The sequence below is a fragment of the Octodon degus genome, unplaced genomic scaffold (assembly GCF_000260255.1).
Source record: "Octodon degus isolate 3935 unplaced genomic scaffold, OctDeg1.0 scaffold00027, whole genome shotgun sequence".
NCBI lineage: Eukaryota > Metazoa > Chordata > Mammalia > Rodentia > Octodontidae > Octodon > Octodon degus.
Window position 1 is genome coordinate 15267909 of NW_004524603.1, and position 25508 is coordinate 15293416.

Here is a 25508-nt window from a genome sequence, read left to right on the forward strand (position 1 = left end):
AAATAAATAAATAAATAATTTTTAAAAAAAGAAATGTAAGATTAAAGTGCCTGCCTGGCAAGCGCAAGGTCAGGAATTCAATCCTTCATACCAGAAAAACAAAACAAAAATGAGCAAACCATAAGAAATGTGAGATTATATGGGTTCGTTGCTAAGTTGAAGGGATTCACTTTGCACAAATCCTCTGAAATGTTATGTTTCAGAGATCATGTCTAAGGCTCTTATCCAATTCTCAGACATTACAAAACGTTAAAAGAATAGTTTCTTTAGGAAGATTTCTGTGGTGACATTGAGTGGAATAGATTGGGATTTCAAACTAAGGGCAGGGTTTTGAATTAATGTGGACAGATAAGTGGCAGAGGAAAAGAGTGATCTTTTCAATTCATTCTTTCTTGAAAGGAGAGCGAGTTTTCGTTATTCACAGTAGTTACATTCTATTACTGTCACAAACTGAATTACTGAATACCGATCCATTTTTCTTAGGTAGTATAGGTGAATTACATAAATGTGCTCCAAAGCTCACCTTTGTGTATTGGCCCCTTGCTTGCTTATTTCTTCACAGCAGACTGGGATCTGTTAACATAAAGGTGTGCCTGCTCCAAATTAATTTTTTATATATGTTTGTTTTAAGCATAATCCTTCCAAGCAGAGTTTTGGTATTGAGAGCCTACGTACTTTACAAACGCCACAAAACTGCTTTATAGCCAAAATCTGCTAGCTGCAGATGAACTTAATAAGCAGTATTGGAAAATCTCAGGCTGCTGTTCTTTGGAGCGCTTTCATCAGGAAACTCCATACCAGGCTAGTAAGCAGCCTTACCTAGATGGAGAAAACTGCACTCCTGACGCTCTCCCTTAGCGTTCCTTCGGCCCTCTCTCTCCAGCCTGCTAATGGAAAGATCCACACACAACCACCGCCCCCACCACCTGTCAGTATCATCCAGATAAAGTTCATGTGTGACTGCCACCTTGTGGTCATTCCATTCCCTTTGGTTGGCCCTCAAATCCTTTGCGCTCTAGTCTGGTTCTTAGGAGCCTCTGGTCACATTTTCATCAGTTGATCCGTACAGAACCTTGTTTTATGTGTGTTTCTTTTTAAAGACACCTTATTTGCTATATATTGTTGATTCATTAACTCTTAATTTATGGCTGACATCTCTAGCGTATGACTGAAGGAACATTCCCCAATATTTATTGCTTTTCTGCCAGGCCTGTTTCTGCACTCTTGCATTTAGGAGTACTAAACAGTACTGCAGCACTATTGTAGGAAGGTATTTAAACGAAAAGCTCCAAACTACAAAGAGCATGGTAGGGGCTATACATGGGACGCTAGCATTTAGTGTGAAAATGAAGCAGGAAGGCAGTGTTGCCTTGTTGAACACCCTCTGGGAAGAGACATACCTCAGGCAACAGACGTTTTTCACTGCCCAAGTCTGCAAAACCAATAGAAATATTAATTTTGGAATTATAAGTAAATATTAACAAGCAGATAAATTCACAAATATGGATTCCATGAATAATGATCAGCTGTTCCATCCCAGTCACTTCTTGAATGCTGAGCCCTCTTCCTTACAACAAAGCATCACACTGTCCTTGCTGGGTAGTTTTAATGGCTCTCTCATCTAAAATCTGACTCTTGTATTTTCTAGTCACCGATTCTAACTCGGCTTTCTAGATTGTCCTCTCTTCAATGTACTACTCAAATTCAAGGCCTTTATAATTTACCTCTTTCCTTTTCTTTCTCTTCACATGAAAATTCCCACTTTCTTTGGGAACTTTTGGATATTCTTTTTTTTTTTTTTTTTTGTATTTTAGGGAAGGGTCTACAGGGTGTCCAAGGTCTCACTACTAGATCAAACTCATAGTGATCTGCCTATTTACAGCCTCCCAAGAGCTGGGATTACAGGCATGAGCCCCCACGCCCAGTCTTAATTGGCTTAAAGTGATAGGAATGGTATGGTTAATTATATTATGATTAATACATCCCCTGCTATCTTATAACCTTCCCCCAATAAAATCTGCACCCCTTATACTCCTCCCACTGCCTTTTAGTTCATGTTAGATTCACATGGAGGCATGAGGCAAGGAAAATGCCCAGTATAATGGTAAACTGTCTCTTTTCCTTTCCCTTGTCCTTCACCACTCCAGGTGTCACCCGTGCATCTCCCTTTGCTAGTTTTATTCTTTCTGTAGCCAGATTTTCTCAGTGTAGTGAGAGTGGTGGCCACCTACTGCTTCAGATTTGAATTGTCCCAGAAGAACTGGGAACTTATTTTAGCTACTACTCATGTATCCCTGAATTTGTATGCTGTTTCTCGGGTAAGAGTGGAGGGTGGGGCTGGGGCAGGGTGTGTCAGCTGCTATTCCTAAAGATACAGGAAAATGATTAGTCTGTTGATGTAGCCAGAAAATGAGTGACCTTTGATTGATAGCTTGTCTAGTTCCATGTGGATTTCTAAAGGGCAGCAACTTAGAAAACATAGGGCTGTTGCACAACTAAGCAGCAGATATCACTTATACGTATTAAGACAAGTATTTTCTTCCTATCATGTTTCGTGTCAGTAAGACGTCCCCGTGTGATTAGAAGGGTACAGAGCTTTCAGCTTTAAACAGTGTTGGATCAAAATTGATTTTGCTTTAAATGCTGACATCTGTTATTTCTTGATGATGGGTACATTATATTGGTGGATATATTATAGTGGGTACTATTTTCTGGGTTTTCTATTTCTAAAATACTTAATAATTTTGACAAAAGACCAAAAATAAATTTTGGTTTAATTCCTCTTTACTAGTAAGTGAGCTACAGAAGTGATGTTGCATGTGCTCAGTGTGACATTTTAGAGGTGTTGTAAAGATAAATAATAAATATTGAGTTCCTTTTTTAATAATATGAAAGAAAAGCTATTCGCCTTGTCTCTTATGTGTATTTGTGATGCCATAGGTACCTGCAAGGTGTGGAGTTACAGTCCGAGACAGTCTAAAGAAAGCACTGATGATGAGAGGTCTTATCCCAGAGTGCTGTGCTGTATACAGAATTCAAGATGGGTATGGTTTGTATGTGTTGTGAAATTTTGTTTAAAAAGAAAAATGTGACAGTAAGCTTCAGGGTTTTCTGTTGGAACTTTAATCATACCTAAAGAGTTGAAAATCAACTTTAGAAAAAAAATTAAATTAATGCTAAGTTAACGTGGAGAAATCTTACAGGCCATTGATAATTTTATGTGACTGCAGTGTGTGATTCAGATCAGATGACTTCACTGGCATTTAAAATTTTTACTATTCAGAACCATTTAGAATGTGATTTATTTGGGTAGTATTTCCTTACCCACTCTCCTATTTTTAATATAAACTCAGAGTTTTGCAAAGGTTTTATAAAATTAACATTTCATGTGAAACTTTTTCCCCAAAAATGTCTAACAGGTTTTCTAAGACTTCCTAATTTTGAAACCAAATTTTGCATCAAATCTTAGGAAATTTTGTGTTCTTTTTCTCTGAAGTGATAGAGAAGTCCATACTTACGATTTTTTTTTTTAATGGGAACCCCAGGAACAATTCATTTTTTGCTATTGTAGGCCTTTTCTGGAGCTGACTTGAAGAAAAGAGTACATCTCTTTACCCTGCTGTTTGTCCAAGACTGATACAGTTATTCGGGGTAAACTTAAAAATTAATTTATTGCCATTTAAATTTCTAACAATGGAAGATCAGGGAACCAATACTCCCTAGTACTAGCTCCTCAGTACCAATTTCATATCTTCAGCATGAGGCATGTGACTGTTTTATGCACGATAACTAAGAAAGGCTTATGTCTGCGTTTTTCAGAGAGAAGAAGCCAATTGGCTGGGACACTGATATTTCCTGGCTTACTGGAGAGGAGTTGCACGTAGAAGTATTGGAAAATGTTCCACTTACCACACACAATTTTGTATGTATCTTTACATATTTGTAATATCAAAAAATGTTCACATTTTCATGAATATATTTTTATTTACAGAACATGAAATATGGATGAATAATTTTGCAGTTGGCATTTTATCTCAGTTGAAAATCAATTTTGTTCTTTAAAAACATACTTAAACTAAAGAGTTTTAATTCTTATATTTTCTTTTTAACTTAAAAAAAAAGTGTCTGCGGTATATGTCTGTTCCTAAGCCCCCCCCCAAAAAAAAAAATTGGAGTGGTATAAAAATATATCATGAAAACAATGAAAATTCTTTGCATGTTGTGTCTTCACTTTAAAAAAAAAAAAAAAAACAGGATATTATGGACTTCATCCTGTCAGGACACCTAACCAATAAAGTTAGCCCATTGCAAAAGAATAGAAAAAAACAGGCCAAGGTGGCACACACCTTTAGTCCCAGCAAGTAAAAGGTTGAGGCAGGAGGATTGCTGTGAGTTTGAGGCCAGCCTCAATTACATATTCAGTTTGAAGCCAGCCTAAACCACACATAGTGAGATCCTGTCTTGAAAAATCAAGAAAGAAAAAAGACAGAAGAGGAATGTATATTAATCATTTTTGAATTTTTTTATACATCTGTCACTACAGAACTAAACAGAGTCTTTCTGTGTGCATAGACACGTTTGTGTGTTTTTGAAGTATAGGATGATGGAAGAGGAACTTGGAGGAGCTAGGTATTTCTCCTTGAGTCTGTTTCCATTTTTTTCATTTAATAGAACTTAGCATAAAGTTAAGTGCCACAGGCGTGGAATCTCCTGGTACTTTACTGTACGTTTAGATATACTCAGTTTCGAGGCTAAACATCAGCTGTGACCCAGAAGACACAGTTCTGTGCACACCTTTACTGACAAATGCATCCTGACCAGTGTAAGCATGTGCTGTTGCAAATTTAGACTCAAATGCATACCCGTATATTTTCTCCCACTCAGATGTTTTGCTCCCTCTCTGTGCTTCCATGCCTTTTCCCCTCTTTCTTGTTCTCTCCTTTCTCAGTTATATGTGTGCCCAAAAAGTTGCACATAGTTGTAATGAATAAATTAGGAAAGTAATTGAAGGCTTCCTGAAGCTGAAGCAGTTACCATGCGAGTTAAAGTACAAATGGATTAGAAAAAGATGAAGTGAATGAAAAATGTAGGTACCTGTAAAAACCTTTTATAGGATCCTGTGCTGTTTCCTGAGATTCTGCTAGATGTATAAAAAAAAAAAAAAAGTCTGGTTTATAACAGCCACATAAAAACATTAAAGAAGGTATTTTTTCATTTCTTATACAATCGGAGATAAAAGACTAAAACTGGAGACGAGAATTTGCCTTTTTCACACACCCTGAAAGTCATATGTAGAAAAAAAGGAGAAGAAAAATACCAGTGTCTTAAAATCCTTTAAAAGCTACATAAGTCTACTGAAAAAGCTGGAATTCACTGTGTTAGGATGTAATGTTCTTGATGAAACATTTTTAAAAACTACTTTTTTCTGTTAAATATGTTTGATGAAAGTAGAGGTTTAGTGCTTAAATCAGTTTCTTGTTAAATGTAAAACATTTACATGTAATAGAATAGGTTCAAATATCCTAATGTAGGGCCAGGGAGATAGCTCAGTGAATAAGTGCTTCCCTGGCAAGCGCAAAGGCCTGAGTTCAATCCCCGGTTCCGAAAACATAATTAATTAATTAATTAATTAATTTTTAGCTTGAAAAATTTAACTGATAACAGAAAAACAAAACTTGTACATATGGGGGGGCTGAGAAGATGGCTTAGTGGAATAAGCGCATAAGGGCCTGAGTTCAATCCCCGGCTCAAATAAATAAATAAATAAATAAAAATTGTAAAAAAACCCCAAATATCCTAATGTACATTAATATAGCCAGGATAAATGTTGTAATATGAATACAGGTATATTGGGTCACAATTTAAAATTACTTATGACTATTATTTGTGTTTGAAACTTTAAAAAATTGAGGTTATATAACAAATAATAAAATAAGTCAACTATATTCTCAACACTTCAAAAAAAGCCACTATTAAGAGTTTGGGGGAAAAAATTATATATATATATATATATATCTCCTGCCAAATAGCTCAAATAGCTCAGCGGATTAAAGTGCCTGCTTAGGCAGACGCAGTGGCTGAGGTTCGATCCCCGGACCTGCCATGATGGCCCTGCCCCCGGGGCATGCTGAGAGGGCGATTGAGAGGGGCATTGTGGCACCCACCTGTAGTCCCAGCACTTGGGAAACTGAAAACAGGAGAATTACTGTAGACCCTGTTCTCAATACAGAAAAAAGAGTTTGATATTTCTTTATTCAGTGTCTTATGTTCTACTTATTAAATATGCAGAACAAGTACATTTTAAATAGTTTCTGGATGTGGTAATAGTCTTTCTATGCTTTTTAACTTATATGATCATTTACCTTGCTGTCTTGTTTTTGTTTTTGTTTTTTTGTCAGAACCGGGGATTGAACTCAGGCCCTTACACTTGCCAGGGAAGCACTTATTCCACTGAGCCATCTCCCCAGCCCCTCATTTACCTTGCAATATGGAAATTTTAGGGGTTGCCTTTTAAATTTCACATAAAGAAATTTTTACAAATAAGTTTTGATAGCCTGAATAGTCTAATCCTATAACAAAGTTGATAGTTTGCTAAAAGTAGCTTTTACTGTCTTTTAGGTGATTCTCTTCCCCTTATCCTAACATTCCTGCTTTGATTTTTGTACAGGACCATATTAGTTTTACCTTTCATAAATATTTTTATACTTTTATTCAAATAATACAGGAGTGGTTTTAAAAAGTAGTGCAGTTTATAATGAATAATTATCTATTGCACCGTCCCTTGCTAACTTCTAATGCTGATTATACATTTCACCAGCACTGTTTCTAATACTGTGTTATGACCACCTTGGGGAAGTAATAAGCTCTTCTCTTTACCATTTTACATTTAAATTTCCATAATATGAAGTGAGTATGTTTTTAAGTTTGTGGGCAGTTCTCTGTCCAGTATTTTAGAAGCTTTTAAAGGTATGGTTAGAAAGTAACATGTATAGGGCTGGCCTGATAGCTCAGCAGACTAAACCTCCTGCTTAGGCAAAGCACAGTGGATCCCCCAGCGTGCTGAGCGACCCTCCACTACCCAACCCCCCCGCAGGGTGCCCTGAGACACAATTGAGACTGGGTGTGGTGGCGCGGTGCCTGTAATCCCAGCACTTGGAAGGCTGATCTACATAGTGAGACCCTGTAGACCCAGCCCTAAATACAAGGGGAAAAAAAAAAGATAAAATAACATGTAAAAAGAAAAGGAAAAAGAAAATAACATGTAGTATGGCCATCTCTGCTCTCTACAACTGTAATTCTGGTTCAGCTATACAATTAATATGTAGATTCTCTTTTAATTAATAAGTAAAGGCCCTCAGCATATAGGAAATTACTTTTGAATAGTTTTCAGAAGGAGTGTCATTTCATTTGTTAACCATTATGTTTTTGGACCACAGATGAGGGATTCTGATGGTGTCACCTTTTTTTGCTTTTGTTTTTGTTTTGAGACATGGTCTCTGTGCAGCAGTTCAGGCTGGTTTTAAAATCACCATGTAGCCTAAGCTGGCCTCAAACTCAGTGATCCTTCCATCTCAGCCTCCCAATGTATTATCTTTTATTTAAAATTTCTTACCTTTTCTACTTCAGACATAAGGTCTTGATTACTGATTCCATTAGGAATCCTCTTATTTGTAGCATTAAAACCCTTCCCTACCAATTGTTTTTCTCTCCATGTATGTTACTGTTGCTTTATCTCAGAGCCTTCATAGTAAGCTGTATCCTCGGCCCTTTGAAATTTTTATTTTGGAAATGTCTTGGTAAGTCACTTAAGTTTCTCAGGCTGAGCTCAAGCTTGTGCTTCTCCTGCCTCAGCTTCCCACAGTGCTAGGATTACAGACATGTGCTATCATGAAAGGCTTTTTCTTTTTTCAATCCTTCTATTGGAGACCTTCATAACTTTTTTTTCTCTCTCTTTTTGAGACAGTGTCTTACTGTGTAGTTCAGGCTGACCTTGAGCTCACTTTATAGCCCAGGCTGGCCTTGAAATTGCAGCAATCCTCCTCCCTCAGCCTCCTGAGTGCTAGGATTACAGGTGTGCACCACCATACCTGGCTCATAGCTTTTTGTTATTCTTTTTGGTACCAGGGATCAAACTCAGGACTTTGCACTTGCCAGACAGGCACTTAGGCTGCTGCAGCTCATAACTTTAATTTTTTAAGCAATCATTCATTCATTTATTTGATACAGGGTCACACTACACAGCTCAGACTTGTGGTTCTCCTGTCTCAGCCTCCCTGGCACTGGGATTGCAGGCATGCGCCATCACAGCTGGTTTCCATGACCAGCATGTGGTACCAGAGATCAAACCTGGGTCCTTGCGCTTGCCAGACAGGCGCTTAGACTGCTGTGCAGCTCATAACTTTAAATAACACATGTACACCTTTAGTTTTTGTTCCATCAGTGCCAATTAGTATTCCTTATTTCCCCTCTTTGTACAATAATTAAATCATTCTCTGTCTTTCATCTTCCTTTCCTTTGTATGCCCTTCTTTTCTGCTTTCTTTAAATCAGTTGCCAGTCTGTCTCTCAGCTTGACTTCTAAGTTTTTAATTTGGATATTGGGGATGGGACATAAAAATGGACAGCCCATCTACTATCTTGAGCCACTGACGTTCTTTTTTCTATTACAGTATGTGAGTTTTATGACACAAATTGTTAAGTGAGTAAACTGATTTCCAGAGAGATTGTTGCACGTCTTTGAAATCCTGTTTGATCTTTTTGCTTTGCAGGTACGGAAAACTTTTTTCACCTTAGCATTTTGTGACTTTTGTCGAAAGCTACTATTCCAGGGTTTCCGCTGTCAAACATGTGGATATAAATTTCACCAGCGCTGTAGTACAGAGGTTCCTGTGATGTGTGTTAATTATGACCAACTTGAGTAAGTAACCCAGAAGCTCTTTTCTATATTACACTTAAATTTTCATAAGGTAAACCAGTGTGTCCGGTAAAGTAAATGAGAAGTTTTCTCTGTAAGAGTACAGATGTTATGGAGAAGTGTTAAAAGTTGGTCAGAGATTAACATGTAGTATAGCTAGGATTTCTCTCCCAAATTGTAATTCCAGTCCAGCTATATATTGAATTTATATTTTAGACCCTTTTTTAAGTAATAAAGACACTTAGTCCATAGAAACAACTTTTGGGTCATTTCTGAGAGGAGACTCAGTATCACTTCAGTTACATGGAGTGTCATATCTGTAGGCTGCAGGTGAGGGTGGAGGGTGTCCAGCTCTGTTGCTGTTATGTAAATGGTGTTTCTCCTCTTCTCTTCTCTTCTCTTCTCTTCTCTTCTCTTCTCTTCTCTTCTCTTCTCTTCTCTCTGTCTCTCTCTCCTCTCTCTGTCTCTCTCTCCTCTCTGTCTCTCTCTCTCTGTCTCTCTGTCTCTGTCTCTCACTCACACACACACACACATCTAGAGCCCTCTTCCTTCAGTTTATAGGAGAGTAACATATAAAATGTTAGTACTCAGTTTCTTTATAAAATTTGTTTTAAACCACAGTTTTTCTAATAGATTAGAATAAGTCTGTCATAATCTCTTTTTCTGACAATGTTGTTGCAGCTACTCTTAAGATTTTTTTATTTTTCCAGATTGTTTGAGCAAATAGAATTTAATTCTAAAGTAAATTATGAAACAATCTAACTTAGCAATACTTTTTCTTCTGAAGCTTTAACCATGAAACATGATTTTCCCTCTTTAATATGTAGAAATTTACTGAAGAACAATTAGCTTTAGAGTTTGAGCTTGCTTTTGAAAGTATAATGCAATTGTTTTAATAAGCCTTTAGACAAAAATGCAACTAATTAAATTTTAACAGTTGTTTCTGGAAATGGAATTTGATCCCTTATTTTTCCATTAACTATGTATTTTCTTATACTGACACTTCTGGGTTTTACACAAGTTAGGTTTGCTTTGTTTTGTTTTGTTTTTGCCTCACAGTTTGCTGTTTGTCTCCAAGTTCTTTGAACACCACCCATTACCACAGGAGGAGACCTCCTTAGCAGAGACCACCCTTACATCTGGATCATCCCCTTCCGCACCCCCCTCAGAAGCCATTGGGTATGGTTTCATTCCTGCTGTAGAGTAATGTGCTAATTGAACTACTTTCCTGTGATTAATTCAAAAGCTTTTCCAACAATTGAATTGTTAGATAAAGATTTTTTCCAAAATAACTTATTTTATCACGTCCTTCAGACATATGTGTGTGGTACAGAAATTATATTAAAATAGCATAGACTGTTTCAGAACCAGTTCTGAGAAAAATCAAACAACAAATTATTTTGAGTTGCTATCTTGTGTGTATCATTTTATTAGGTAATATTAGATATAGCAGTGTATAGCTTCCATTTGTAAAAGTAGCATGAACATAGAAAACAACTGTAAGTAATATTTTTTTCAAAATTTTATTGATAAACAGCAATGAGACAGTTTCAAATCAAATCGGTAGTACAGTTTCAATAACTAACACACTGCATATAGTCTTCTTAGTGGTTAATTGCTGTACAAGATGCGTACTTGAGATCCTATTTACAAACACCATTAGAACAAATCATTCTATTCGTTAAGAGAATGTAACTATATATCTATCCTAACCACTTTGAATACACAGATACAAAATGGACATTCATCTGTATACCCCTTTTTTTCTAAGTTCTGTTATTTGAATATTGTAGGTGTGTAAACTCAGCAAAATATTCTAAAAGAGTCCAGTAGCCCATAATAGCATTGGGTCTTCTGTTTAACTGGCAATGTCAGAAATTATTGACCTGAGTCCCCCACAGCTCCACATAACAGTGTGGCTTTACTTCCTATATTTCGTCTTCATACTTTTCTACTGGATAGTTAAGACCAAGATAAAGCAAGACCTATACAACAAGAGTTGTAGCTTTTGGGTCTGAGAAGGTCAGTGAAATCCCCTCAGGATTTATCCTGAGATCCTGTACCTCAGATTGTAGAACCTTTGTCAGTGTCAGCCATGTGGATGAGTCACGGCCATTGCTTGACCAATGTACTCTCTGTGAAAGCCTGAGAGAGTGTTTTCTCTCCATGTGACTCTCCTTAGGCACACTCTACGTCAGTAAATAATATTTTTAACTTTAAGCTATAGTTTATGGTGCATATTGTACTACATAAGAAGGATATAATTTTTTTTTAGTCATTATTTGTTTGTTTGGTACAGAGTCTCACTACACAGACTCATAGTGATCCTTCGGTGTCAGCCTCCCCAGTGCTAGAATTATATGCATGTGCCACCACGTCCAGTTTCAGTGGCCAGCACAATGCATCCAGGTTCCAGAGCCAGTATGGCATGCGGTACCAGGGAGCAAACCTGTGTCCTTGCACTTGCCAGGCAGGTGCTTAGACCACCAAGCTATCTCCCGTTTTTTTTTTTTTTTTTGGTCTTTTTGTCTTTTTGAGACATGGTCTTGCTATGCATTTCAGACTGGCCTTGAGCTCACTTTGTAGCCCAGGCTGGTCTTATACTTGCAACAATCCTCCTGCATCAGCCTCCCAAATGCTGGAATTATGAGCATGTGCCACCATGCCTGGCAAATTTTTTGTTTTTATAAGAAATAGAGAAAAGAGCTGGAACCTCAGCTGGAGAACCTCAGCTCTGAACTGAAATAGAATCTGAGTGACTTTTGGAAATGAAAGCATGGCAGTTGGAAATGGAAAATAGCATAGCTAAAGAGCTAATGAAGGCTTTTCCAAACTGAGAAATAAAGCCTAGTTACAGAGAGTGTTAGAATTTGCTTGGTACAAGAAGGGGGAAAAAAATACAGAGTTTTCAAGCAGATTACTAGCCTAATAAAAATGGTTTTAAAGAAATAACCATGTAGCAGTGAACTACGGATGAACCAACTGAGAAAAGTCTAAGTGAGGAATGGCAGCCAAGTAGTGAAAACTGGCAGGCAGTGATGTCCCAACCTGGAGGAGTAGCAGTGTAGAGAGGGACAGGTGCTCTTAAGGCGCAGAATAAAAATCAGTAGTGTTGTCAGTTGTAGGGAATAAAGCAGTAGCTTTACAGGCAGTGCAAGACATCAGGTATTTCAGCTTCAAGGTAGGAAGGAAAGGAATCCACAGTAATGATGAGTAAAGTGGTAATAGTTTGGGCTGTAGCATTGCTTACACAGATCTGATTCTTCCTGACTGGCTTTGAGGCACCATGATATATGCTGAGTCTAGAATCTTATGACTAAAAATATATTTCAGAGATACTTGGTTCAGAAATTCTTACTGTCATTTTCACCCTACTTCCTTCCACTCTTCACAATCAAATACTGCTTTAGGCTTCTTCCTAGAGAGAAATGTTGACACTTCTCATAAATCTGTTAGTTTTGTGAAGCTAATCTTCCTAAAGATCTCACAGATTACAAAAAGTTAACAGAATACTCTTATATTAAAGAGGAGTTAAAAGAAAAATTGGGTTTAGTGACTCACAACTAATCCCAGAACTCAGGAGGCTAAGGCAGGAGGATTGCCATGAGTTTGAGGCCAGTCTGGGCTACATAGCAAGACCCTGTCTCAAAAAAATGTGGGGGGGGGGCAGGGAGATGGCTCAGTAGAATAAGTGCTGGCCTGGCAAGCACAAAGGCCTGAGTTCAAGCCCCGGTTCCACCCAAAAAAAAAAAAAAATTTAAATGTAACCACTGGGCCAACGAGATAGCTCAGTGAACTAAGCGCCTGCTTAGGCAAGTGCAGGGACCAGGGTTCGATCCCCGGCACCACATGCCACACCAGCTACCCCCCCAGGCATGCCAAGTTGGCCACCAAAACTGGGCGTGGTGGCACACACCTATAATCCCAGCACTGGGGAGGCTGAAAGCAGGAGGATCACTAGGAGTCCAAGCTGCATAGTAAGAACCTATACCAAACACAAAAATGTAACTACTCTGTTCTTTTGTCAGGGTATAACAGTTATCTCCTCTGCTGGTCATTTTGTTCTTGATAGCACTATCATTAGTTGTGTGCAGCTGTGTTTCTATATAGTCAAAAATGTTGCTATGTTTGTTTTGGTTTTTAATCTTTTAGCTATAACATTTTCTCCCGATACACTCTGCAGACCACAGCCCATATTTCTAATGGCAGGTCCCAATTCTGTGAGCAGAGTTATAGAACACCATGATGAAATTATCTTGACCTCTCTGAGAGTGTAAAGTGGCTGCAATGTAGGATGTACCTTCCAGTGAAGAAATATTACCCTAAGAAACCATTTGCCATGAGTTTTAGTCAAATCTAAACTAGATTGTAGTCTTAGACAAATAAGAAAGATATTGCAACCTTCATAAGTCATTTTCCTAATGGTTTATTTTTTGGGTGGTTCTGGGTTGGGTTGAGTTTTTGAGACAATGTTTTTCTATGTAGTTCAGCCTGGCCTCGTGTAGCCTAGGCTGGCCTCGAACTCACAACAGTCCTCCTGCCTCAGCCTCCCGAGTGCTGGGAATACAGGCATGTGCCACCATCTCTGGCTTTCCTGATGCTTTCATGTCTTAATGTATGTGTTTATCTCTGTAATAATAGAAATCAATCATGATTAAGCCAAGCTTAGTGGTACATGCCTGTAATCCCAGGCTGTAGCAGGAAGGTCACAAGTTCAAGTGCTGCCTTGGCAATTTAGCAAGGCCTCATCAAAACACAATACATTGTTATGTTGAGCTGTGGGGGACTCAGGTCAATAATTTCTGACATTGCCAGTTAAACAGAAGACCCAATGATATTATGGGCTTCTGTACTCTTTTAGAATATTTTGCTGAGTTTACACACCTATAATATTCAACAACGGAACTTAAAAAAAATTGGGGTATAACTATGAATGTCCATTTTGTATCTGTGTATTCAAAGTGGTTGGGATAGATATATAGTTGCATTCTCTTAATGAATAGAATGATTTTTTCTAATGGTGTTTGTAAGTAGGATCACAAGTCTGCATCTTGTACAGTAATTAACCACTGAGAAGAATGTATGCAGTGTATTATTTGTTGAAACTGTACTTTCGATTTGATTTGAAACTGTCTCATTGCTATATGTTTATCAATAAAACTTTGAAAAGAAAAAAAAACTCAAAAAAAACAAAACACAATACAATACAGTACAGTGCAATACAATGCAAATTAAAATTGATTAAGGATGTAGTTTGGTTTAAAAGCCCTAGGTTCAATCTCCTGTAACAAAGAGAGACACACAGAATCAATCATATTCAGTATCAAAACTTTTTTGTATTTTATTGCTAGTCCTGATAAAAATTCTATTCATCATGGTATAAATACTCTAATGGTTGTAACCTTTGGACATGTAATATAATGCTGGTTTTGAATATGAAGTAAGAGATAACTTCCTTTTTTACTTTTTAAAAATGCTTTAGAATGCATTTAGAGCAAGTCATTTAAAGTTTGCATGTCACTAAACAAAAGTAGTCACTGTGCCTCAAAAGTTTCAAATATTCTGGCTTACAAGTGAGATCTAAATTAATGGTAATTTACTGAAGAGTATTAAAGATTCTTTTTATTTTTAACTTGGTACTCCTTTAAAGACACTTGCCCAGCATTCTTAAAAATGTGCCTTGTGGAGGGACTCAGTTGGCTGACTGTCAACTTAGTTTGTACAGTATAAATTATCTTAATCTAGGTAAAGATTTCTCAGTGTGGAAACTCAATATTATTAGTTCCCAGAAATGATGAGAATTAGACATTAAGTAAATTTGCATTAAGCCAAATCAAAACAGACTAGATCAAAATACCAGGTAATTGATTTCATTGAGAAACGTACCTGTTGTGTAAGCCAGATGTCTTATAGTTAGGTGGATCAGCACCCACTCGTTTTGGAAAATAGTGATGGGAAAGCACGTTATAATTAGAAGACTGCTTTTGTTAAGCATGGAATTAGGACATGACTCATATATTTAATACACTGGAGTGCTGATAACTCTAGAGTTCTCCAAATTAAATTTTATTTTATTTTATTTTATTTTATTTTATTTTATTTTATTTTATTTTATTTTATTTTATTGGTTCTCACTGTGTAGTTCAGGCGGCTTTGCATTCACTGTGGAGCCCAGGCTGGTCTCAGATTCATGGCACTTTTTCTGCCTCAGCCTCAAGTGCTAGGATTATAGGCCTGCACCTCCATGCCCACCACCATGCCCAGTCTCCAAAATTATTATGCTTGCCCTTACTTCTAGATAAATTGACATTGTAGATCAAGCCATACCTTTTCCACCAGGCAGTATTAGTCTCTGATTGTGTATAATAAGCAAAAACTTCTTTTTCTAGAACTGTATATCCATTTCTTTAACTATGATAATGAGGTTTATCACATTAAGATATTTTCTTGTTTTTGGCTTTCTGGGTTTTTTTGTTTTGTTTTTTATGATACTGGGGAATGGAACTGAGGACCTTGCACTTGCCAAGAAGGTGTTTATGCCATTGAGCTGTCTCCCCAGCCTTTTTTTTTTTTTTTTTTTTTTTTTTTTTGAGACGAGTCTTGCTATGCAGTTTAGGCTGGCCTTGAGCTCACTTTGTAGCCCAGGCTGGTCTTGAACTCATCACAATCCTCCTGTCTCAGCCTCCCAAGTGCTGGGATTACAGGCGTGCATCACCATACCCAGCTGCATTTTCTTGCTCCTGGATCAACTTCTCTAGCATACGTAGTTCCACATGCTGTTTCTGTCATAATCCTGAGGCGTAACTTACTGCCACTTCTGCCTGCACCAGATGAATCATTATTAGACTGTTCTGTATAGTTCTAGTCCATTCAGACCTTTTCCAGTTTGGAAAAAAAAAAAAAAAAAAAGCCTTAACCACTGGGGAGATAGTTCAGTGGTGTAAGTGCCTTTCTGGCAAGTGCAGGTTCCTAAGTTTGAGTCCCAGTACCCCCCCCAAAAAAAGTTCAGTTTTAAAATTGATTTAAACTGCTGTTTCCCTAAATCCTAACACCAGCCTTGTAAGTAGTTTAGCAGCCAGTGTACTTTCCAAAACATATTTTGTCCTCACCTAGAATTCCTTAGCAAAGGGTATATATTTGAATACCTAAAGCCAAGAATAAAGGCAGCTCTATCAGAACATAAAATTTGCTCAGTAACCAGGAAACTTCTGGGTACACTGGCACACCCCTGTAATCCCAGCACTAAGGAGGCTGTGAGGTAGGAGGATCACTGTGTCAGCCTAAGCTACATAGTGAACTCAAGGCCAGCCTGAGCAACACAGGAGACCCTGTCTCAAAAAAAGAAAATAAGGGGTGAAACTTCATGTTAATTATGCCAAAGACCAGTTACCTAAAACTCTAATTTGGCTGATACAGTTTTATAGTACTTACATTTTCTTATTTGCATGTCAATTCTAAATGGATTCATGTAGTTAAATAAATACCTACAGTCAGTATTTCTTCCCCCATCCTTAATGTATGCAGAGAAGTAAAACTATGAACTGGTATTTAGTTCAGGTTGTGTTGACATGTGTTATACAGTGACTTTTTGTGACTGTTGAACAACTTCCTTTGCTCTTCATACTTTTCATCCATTCCCTTTTCTACTATATATTCTTACCATTGCTATCCAAATCCTTGCGCCTCACAAAAACCTTTTTATTTGCTCAGCATTGTCTTTCTGGCCTAATAACTACTAAATAAAACTGACTTGTTAGGGAGTTTGCATAAAATGAGGTGGAATGATAATCAGTATATAAAAAGAGCTTGTAAATGCTGAGGTATTTTTTGTCCCTGATAGAGTTCAGCATGATAAGTATACCTCATGGACCTAGTGATACTACCTTGCCGCCAAGGATATCTTGCTAAGGAGCTTAAGACTCCTTGTAGATGGTTACAATCTATTCTTAAAAGTTGAGGTTTTCGAGGGCCAGCAGGATACCTCAGTGAAATAAGCACCTGGTTTGGCAAGCACAGGGACCAGGGTTCACTAGGCTGCTGAATCAGGGTGTGGTGGCACACGCCTGTAACCCAGCACTAGGGAGGCTGAAAACAGGAGGATCACTCTGAGTCAGAGTTGCGTAGTAAGACTGTATATCAAATACAGAAAATGAAAAAAAAAAAGAAAAAAAACCTTTAGGTTTTCTGTGTCACATTCTTTAAGGCCAGTGAGATAATATAGTCTCTGTTACTTATCTGCAGTACCAAAACAGGTCACCCTGTGTCCTACTTTGGTATTAGATTGAAAGACAGTTTTTGAAAGTATTTGCTTTAGTGTTTGGGATATGATTTTCTTGTGTTTCTGTTATCAGTAATTGAGCATGGAACAAGTTTCGTAATGTAAAAGATTTTAGCAATATAAAGGTCGTCTAAATTTGAAAATGATCTATATTGTTCAGCATTCTCATTCAATTCTGATGTAAACCAGTCAGAACATCTTTTAGGTCCTAAACACATAGGTCTACTCTCAAAATACTTACAACTTGTATTCTAGAAATTTCAGATATCAAGAAATGACAAAAAAAAAAATGACTAAGTTAGAAAAAAGTAAAAAGCTCGTTTTCTTCAATTAGTCTCTACCAAGATCATTGTATATATTTTAAAGGATTAGAGTATCTTCAGCTGGCTAGCCATAGGTAGTTTCTAGGCTTGTGTATACAGAGATTCCCTGGACTTTTCTGGGTAGCAGTCAGGGTTCTTATCACTGATAGTCCCTGCAGGCTCTGCTTGAGCAAAGCCACTTTGGTGGGAGTGATTGTAGGTTTGTTAGTTTATTAAAGTGATGCTTTTTATATAGCCATTGCTGCTAGAATTCCATTGCCTTACTTTGAATATTTTTATATTATAAGCAAGAAAACCTTGGTATCTTCCACTTTTAAATAAAACTATCTCTGTGTCTATAGTTTCTCTGAATCTTACCCTTCAATGACTTGATTTTTCCAGGCCCCCAATTCTCACCAGCCCATCTCCTTCAAAATCCATTCCAATTCCACAGCCTTTCCGACCAGCAGATGAAGATCATCGGAATCAATTTGGGCAGCGAGACCGGTCCTCTTCTGCTCCCAATGTGCATATAAACACGATAGAACCCGTCAATATTGATGTAAGTATCTGGCCTGGTTACAACTAAAAATAGCCAGGTGTTTTTCTTTCTTTTTTTCTTTCTTTCTTTCTTTCTTTCTTTCTTTCTTTCTTTCTTTCTTTCTTTTATTTATTTTGTATTTTATTTTTCTTTCCCACTACAATTACAATACAGGATAGAAATAAGTGCCAAGTTTTCTTCATCATAGTTATTTCTTTTTTTTTGCCCGACTCAGCCCACCCTGAGGGGGGGCTCTAGCGCTCCATGTGGTACCCGGGATCGAACTGCAGTCTCCTGTGGCTGCCTAAACTTGCCTAAGCAGTTGCTTTAGACCATTGAGCTAACTCGCGGGCCCCTCATAGTTATTTCAAATAATAGGATTTATATGAATCTTAGATTATTAAAGGCTATAATACTTGCTGATAAATACTTCACTGTGCCCAATTACTGAGTTATTTCACCTTTTTCTTATAACACCTCTGTACAATGAAAGTGATTTAAATATCTAAAGAATTGATGGAGGCCTACGAGGTAACCAGGAAGTTCTCTAAAATTTGTTATGATGTGCTGTTATCAAAGATCAATATGAAATTAAGAATTTCAGTTTGTAGTTTATAAGCTTGGCATTATAGCCAACAAAAGCATGATTCTATGTTAAGATTTAGATTCCATGTTAAGATTTAGCATGTGGTTGAAGCTATAACTTAAATGTCATGAAATATAAAAGAAAAGTTTTATTATAAATTTTATTTTCAACATAAATTCCAAAATTAGACTTTCTTCTCATTGTTTTCCTGTGAAGCTTACCCTTTGAGAAAGATGATTTTTCCTGGTACCAGTTTTCCTTGAGTAGTAGGATTCTTCAAATATAAAGGAATAAAAAGGTAGAAAAATGCAGAAATAAAGAGACTGTGAAATACTAAGAACTCAAAAAAAAAAAAGGGAATACTAAGAACTCAGACCATATTTTTAGGTTAAGTCTACTACATGCTGAATTGTAACCTTCATCTTTACTTTCAAAGGTAACACCTTTTTAACTATTTTCTTTTTTCTCTCAACTGTAAAAATATCACTTATACCTTTAGGCCCACATTTCCTCATTTAAACTACTTATGTGTATCTCCTAAGTGGATTTCTCACCATTGACTTCTATTTCCATTCTTTGTGCTATTGCCAAGATAATTTCTTTTTTTTTTTTCCTTTTTTTTTTTTTTGGGCAGAACCGAGAATTGAACTCAGGCCATTATGCTTGCCAGGCGAGTGCTTATTCTACTGAGCTATCTCCCCAGCCCCTGCCAAGATAATTTCTTAACAAAATCTTTAACATCATCTAGTCCCTTGTTCCAAAACGTTGTGACTTGCCATTTATAATAAGACAGCCTTTAAACTTTAGCATTTTATTTATGTTCAGTCACTCATTATCACACCAAAAAGATTTTTTACACTGAGCTCACAATTATAAATTAAGGATGAATTAGCACATAATCCTCCCCTTTAGGAAGTCAAAGTTTAGTGGTTAGATCAGATACATAAATAAATTATCTCAAAAATAGAATGGCGGGGCTGGTGAGATGGCTCAGTGGCCTAAAGCACCTACTTAGAACAAGCTTAGCAAACACAGGGACCGTGTTTCAATCCCCCAGCACCACATGCCAGCCAAACCCGCCCCCTGGTGGGCTGAGCTGGCCACACACACACACACACACACACACACAAATAAATAAAAAAAAAAAATAGAATGGCGTGGGCCAGGGATATAGCTCAGTGGCACAGTGCCTACCTAGCAAGTGGCAGGTCCTAAGTTTGATTACTGATACCAAACAAAAAAATAGAATGATAGCTTAGAAAAGGGAGTAATTTAGCTTGGTTGGATCTAAGAATACATTGCAGAGGGTATAATATTAAACCTGATTGCAAAAGGTGAATGAGTAGGACTGTTTATACACTAGGTAGGGAATTAGGAAGGAAAGGTATCTGTTAAGGAAATGGTACAAAGGCATGGAAGTGACTTTACGTGGATATAATTGATAGTTGATACTGTAGGAGTTTGGGGTTCAGAAGAAGGTTGGTGAATGAAAGATGAAACTAGCTAGAGTCCAGGCTACAAAGCTTTGTGTATTCTAAAGTCTCTAAAGTAGAGTAGGGAGTTTGAAACACCTGCACATAAGAGGTCAGCTCTGTATTTTAAAAAAATCTTTAGTGCTAGCTTAGAGGCTAAGTCAAAAGGGTACTACATCCAAAGGCATTTTTCAGAATTCTGTATAATAGAAGATAAAGGTTTAAGCTGTAGTAAGCATTGGTGGTGAGAGAATTGGTGAGTTGAAAAGAGGAGATAATAAATTAATGAATTAGTGGTAAAACCCTTAGGAATCCTAAAGGTGACTACTATTTATGAGTGCTTATTGTGTGCCAGGTACTATGTATGCTAAGTGCTTTAATACGGTTGTCTGTGTACACTAACTCCAGCACTCCTTCCAGCCCACTGCCAATAAACAGCTATTTAAGGGGGGAAAAAAACTCAGGTTAAGTGCTATTATCTTTATTTTGCCGTTAAGAAAATTACATTTAGGGCTGGGGAGATGGCTCAGTGGAATAAGTCCTTCCCTGGCAAGAACAAGGGCCTGAGTTCAATCCCTGGTTCCACCAAAAAAAGGAAAAAGAAAATTATATTTATAAAGGCCGGCCAAATAGCTCAGTAGATTAAAGCACCTGCAAGCAGGTGCAGGGGCCAGGGGTTCAATCCCCTTGCCGATCCCCTGCTCAATCCCCTGGCCTGCCATGCAGGCCCCACCCCGAGGGCACACTGAGATGGCAGTTGAGACTGGGCGTGGTGGCACTTGCCTGTAATCCCAACTCTTGGGAGGCTGTAAACAGGCAGATCACTACAAGTCCCTGAACACCCTGTAGACCCTTACCTAAAAAATACCCAAAAAAAAGAAAGAATAAATTATATTTACAGAGGTTAAGAAATGTACGCCAACCCACATAGTGATGAATGATTAAAATGGGTGTCTGTGATTTGAACCTAGCTTTTCTTTCTTTTGGTTACCCATGATGCTGTGCAGTAGTAGTGAGAGGTGATGAAAGAGGAGTAGACTCTTATGCCCAGGTTTCTGGTTCATAGATGCCTGGCTTTTACATCTAAACTGGGTTTATTTAAACAGAAATACTAACTTAAAAAAATAAAATAAATACTAATTTTTATTTTGGAAATACGATCTTTTAAGATATCTATGGGACTTCAGGTTTAGGTTTTTGTCGTTGTTATTTTGGCTTGGGTTTGTTTGTTTTTGTAGCACCAGGGATTGAACTCAGAACCTTACGTTTGCCAGGCAGACGCTTAAGCCACTGAGCTATCTCCCCGGCCTAAGGGACTTCAGTTTTAAAAGCCCAGCAGCAATTGAACTTAAGAACCTTCAATGAAAGATTTATAAGCAGATTAGCATATTTGTGTCAGCTAAGGCCATGGATATAAATGATATTATTCAATAAATGTAAATTGAAAAGAGGTAAGAAAATGCAATGTGATGAGCATTACCAGTTGAGATTATTATTCTCTGTCACCCTTATGGGTTCTTCTTAAATCTAGCTCTACATAGCAAAGACAAAGTAGTGTTTTGGTGGTCAGAGGGAGAAAAGGGGCTTCAAGAAGACTGATAGTTGATGTCACATCATTAAGACTGAAATGACCATTGATTCTGGCAATTAAAATGTTGCTTTGGGGCTGGAGGATAGCTCCCATGAGAGAGTACTTGTCTAACATTCATAAGTCCCTGAATTCTACCCCTAATACCACCACAAAAAGGGGGAGGGAAGGAAAAAAGGAGGGCTGTTTTAGGTAAGAGGAAATCAGGCAAGGAAAGAGGATAGAAGCTTTGCAGTAAAAGAACTAACAGAAGACCTGTAGCTTGATGCAGGGTTGATGAGCAGTTGTTGTTAACATAAAAGACTTTAGGATATTTGTAACTAGAGAGGAAGAAGCCAGTGAAGACAAGTTGAAGATAATAAGAGACTAGGGCTAGGGAGATAGCTCGGTAGTCTAATAAGTACCTGTTTGGCAAGCACAAGTTCATTCCCCAGTATTGTGTACCATGCCAGCCCCAGAATCTTGGGTGTACCAGCCCCAAAACCAGGCATGGTGGAGTATGCCTGTAATCCCAGCACTGGCGAGGCTGAAGACACTATGAGTCTGAAGATCTGCATAGCGAGACTCTCAAATAATAATTTTTAAAATGTTTCAAATAGAGAATAATTAGTGTAGTAAAATTCTTTGAACTTGGATATGATGTTCCAAAATAAGAGGTGGACTTAACTCTGCATATTGTATGATGTTTGGGGGCAAATTACTTAACCCCAAAACTGATGCTGTTTGCCTCCTATAATGGCTTGAAATGCTTTTTGCAGCTGGCATAGAATAAAAATTGCAGTTAATACAGAAATTATAACTAGTACTACTGTATAAATATTTATAACTTTTTTGGCACAGGGTCTCACTATGCAGCTCAGACTCATAGTGATCCTCTTATCTCAGCCTTCCCAGCTCTGGGATACAGGCGCGTACCACCACACCCAGTTTCAGAGCCAGCATGGCCTGTGGTACCAGGGATCAAACTCTGTACCTTGCGCTTGCCAGGCAGGCGCTTAGACCACTGAACTATCTCCCCAGCTCCTGTATAAATATTTATAGACAGGACTGAAAGTTTTTGTTATCTCTATCATGCTAAACAGAAAGGATATAAGAGAATACAAGAAAGTAGGAGAGAGTTTGAAATAGCCAATTTTGAAATGTTAGGCTATAGTTTTAATGTAGAACAAGTAAAAAGATTATTGAGAAGCTTTGGAGGGCTGGGGAGATGGCTCAGTAGAATAAGCGCTTCCCTGGCAAGCACAAGGGCCTGAGTTCAAGCCCCAGTTCTGCCAAAAGAAAAAAATAAATAAATAAAGAAGAGCTCCTATTTTGGTCCAGGGAGATGGCTCAGTAGAATAAGTGCTTCCCTAGGAAGCGCAAAGGTCTGAATTCAGTCTCTAGTTCTGCAAAAAAAAGCTTTAGTCCAGCCAAATAGTAGATTAAAACACCTGTAAGCAGGCACAGGGGCCAGGGGTTAGATCCCCAGGCCTGCCCTGCTGGTCCCACCCCTGGAGCACGCTGAGACTGCAGTTGAGACTGGGTATGGTGGCCCTTGCCTGTAATCTCAGTTTTTGGGAGACTATAAACAGGTGAATCACTATGAGTCTCATCTAGTAGTGAGACCCTGAACACACTGTAGACCCTTCCCTGAAATACAAAAAAAAAAAAAAAAGAAGAAGAAGCTTTAAGAACACATCTGACATTAAAATGTAAGTTCATATTGGCACCAGCAATACCTTGTAACAGTAGAGAAAGCCAAGTTTGGTCAATCCATGGTTGATGTGAGTTTCAGATCTGGAGTAGCAAAAATAAGTATAACCTTTCTCTTCTGGGTCATCTGCATTTCTAAAGTCCTATCTATTCTTCAAACCCAATTTTTTTTTTTTTTTTGCTTCATTAATGACCAAATTCTGTACTTATAATAGATAGCAATTATATATATAATAGGGGGCAGGGGAGATGGCTTAGTGGAGTAAGTGCTTCCCTGGCAAGCGCAAGGGCCTGAGTTCAATCCCCTGTTCCGCGAAAAAACAAAAACAAAACAAAATTTATTTATTTTGTTGTTGTTGTTGTTGTTGTTGTTGTTGTTGTTGTTGTTGTTGTTAGGGTCTTGATACAGGCTGGCCTGGACTCACTAGGTAGCCCAAGTTGGCCTCAGACTCCCAGCAGTCCTGCCTCTGCCTTCAGTGCTAGGATTACAGGGATGCACCATCATACCCACAGATGCAATTAAAAAACTTATCACCATACCATACCACATGCCATGCCAGCCCCACTCCCCAGGCGCGCTGAGTCCAGGCATGGTGGCACATGCCTACAATGCCAGTACTGGGGAGGCTGAATACAGGAGGATCACTAGGAGTCCAAGCTGTGTAGTAAGACCCTGTTCCAAATAAATTTAAAAAAAGAAAAATCTTAACAATACCACTTAGCAGTAACATCACAACAAACTGACATCTTAAAATAGTCTTAATAAATATTTAATTTTCACATGTACATTTCACTTCCAGTGAGATTGTAGATTATGCTGGGTTTTTTATAATGAAATTACAACCACAGAAAGGATTTTATACTTATTGGTAGTCACACAACCACTAACCCCTACCACTTCATTTAAAGTTATATGAGTATATATTGATGCTATAAGACATGTGGCCGACTGTATGTAATACATTGAATGTGGTAGAAATACACCTGTAAGAAATACACTCTTTATTTTAGTCAGTAAAGAAAAAGTTACCTGTTTGTCCGAGGGTGGTGGCACACACCTATAATCCCAGTACTCAGAAGACTGAGGAAGGAAAATCACTGTAAGTTCAAGGCCAGCCTGGACTACAAAGTGAGTTCAAGGCCAGGCTGAACTGCATAGTAAAACTCTCTCTGAAAGACAAAAAAAAAGCACAGTTTGCAGAGAGCCTAGAGACATTTGGGGCCATTCAATCCCACACATTCAAATGAAGTAAACAAACCCATCCAAGTTCTGCTTATCCAAATCCCAACTGTATTACCAAGAGAGTCTCCTCCACTATAACACTGTTGTAGAAAGCTATATTTTAATATTTAAGACATTTTAACAGAGTCCTTATTTGAGCTATTTTAATTAGTGTGTCCCTCTGCGGTCATATTTTTGTGATGGTATTCAGTGTACTTTTAATTTTGTAATTTTTTAAATTCTATTATAAACATGTTTCATGATTTAGCTTTCAGAATTGTTTTGGTAATTGCATAATACTTGATTAAATTGATATACCATGACTTAACCATATTATCTCAAAAAGCCTATAATAGACAGTTCTTATTTTTTAGTATGATGGATAATGTTGCACTAAACATCTATGTGCATATCATTTTTTTCTTCTGAATTATTTCCTTAAGAAAAATTCTTAGAAGTGGAATTACAGAATGAAAGGTGATGAACATTTTTATATCTCCTAGTATGTACCAGTAAGATTTTCTTTTTTTTTTTTCAAAAATTTTATTGATAAACAGCAATGAGACAGTTTCAAATCAAATCAGAAGTAGTTTCAACAAATAACACACTGCATATATTCTTCTTAGTGGTTAATTGCTATACAAGATGCGGACTTGAGATCCTATTTACAAACACCATTAGAACAAATCATTCTATTCATTAAGAGAATGCAACTATATATCTATCCCAACCACTTTGAATACACAGATACAAAATGAACATTCTTCTATATACTCTATTTTTTCTAAGTTCCGTTATTGAATATTATAGGTGTGTAAACTCAGCAAAATATTCTAAAAGAGTCCAGTAGACCATAATAGCATTGGGTCTTCTGTTTAACTGGCAATGTCAGAAATTATTGACCTGAGTCCCCC

General features: G+C 37.6%; 1 protein-coding gene across 8 annotated transcripts in view; it reads left to right on the forward strand.

Moving 5' to 3' along the window:
* Positions 1 to 25508, forward strand: part of Braf (B-Raf proto-oncogene, serine/threonine kinase) — a 175666-nt gene that overhangs the window by 85203 nt on the left and 64955 nt on the right. For 4 of the 8 annotated variants that reach the window (XM_023712830.1, XM_023712825.1, XM_023712829.1 and 1 more), the window contains 5 exons: positions 2941 to 3053; positions 3820 to 3922; positions 8768 to 8916; positions 9973 to 10092; positions 17896 to 18055. In XM_023712830.1, the coding sequence (XP_023568598.1) occupies positions 2941 to 3053; positions 3820 to 3922; positions 8768 to 8916; positions 9973 to 10092; positions 17896 to 18055 (645 nt within the window). The remainder of the gene's footprint in view (positions 1 to 2940; positions 3054 to 3819; positions 3923 to 8767; positions 8917 to 9972; positions 10093 to 17895; positions 18056 to 25508) is intronic. The other 4 variants (XM_023712826.1, XM_023712831.1, XM_004629038.3 and 1 more) reach the window with 2 other exon arrangements.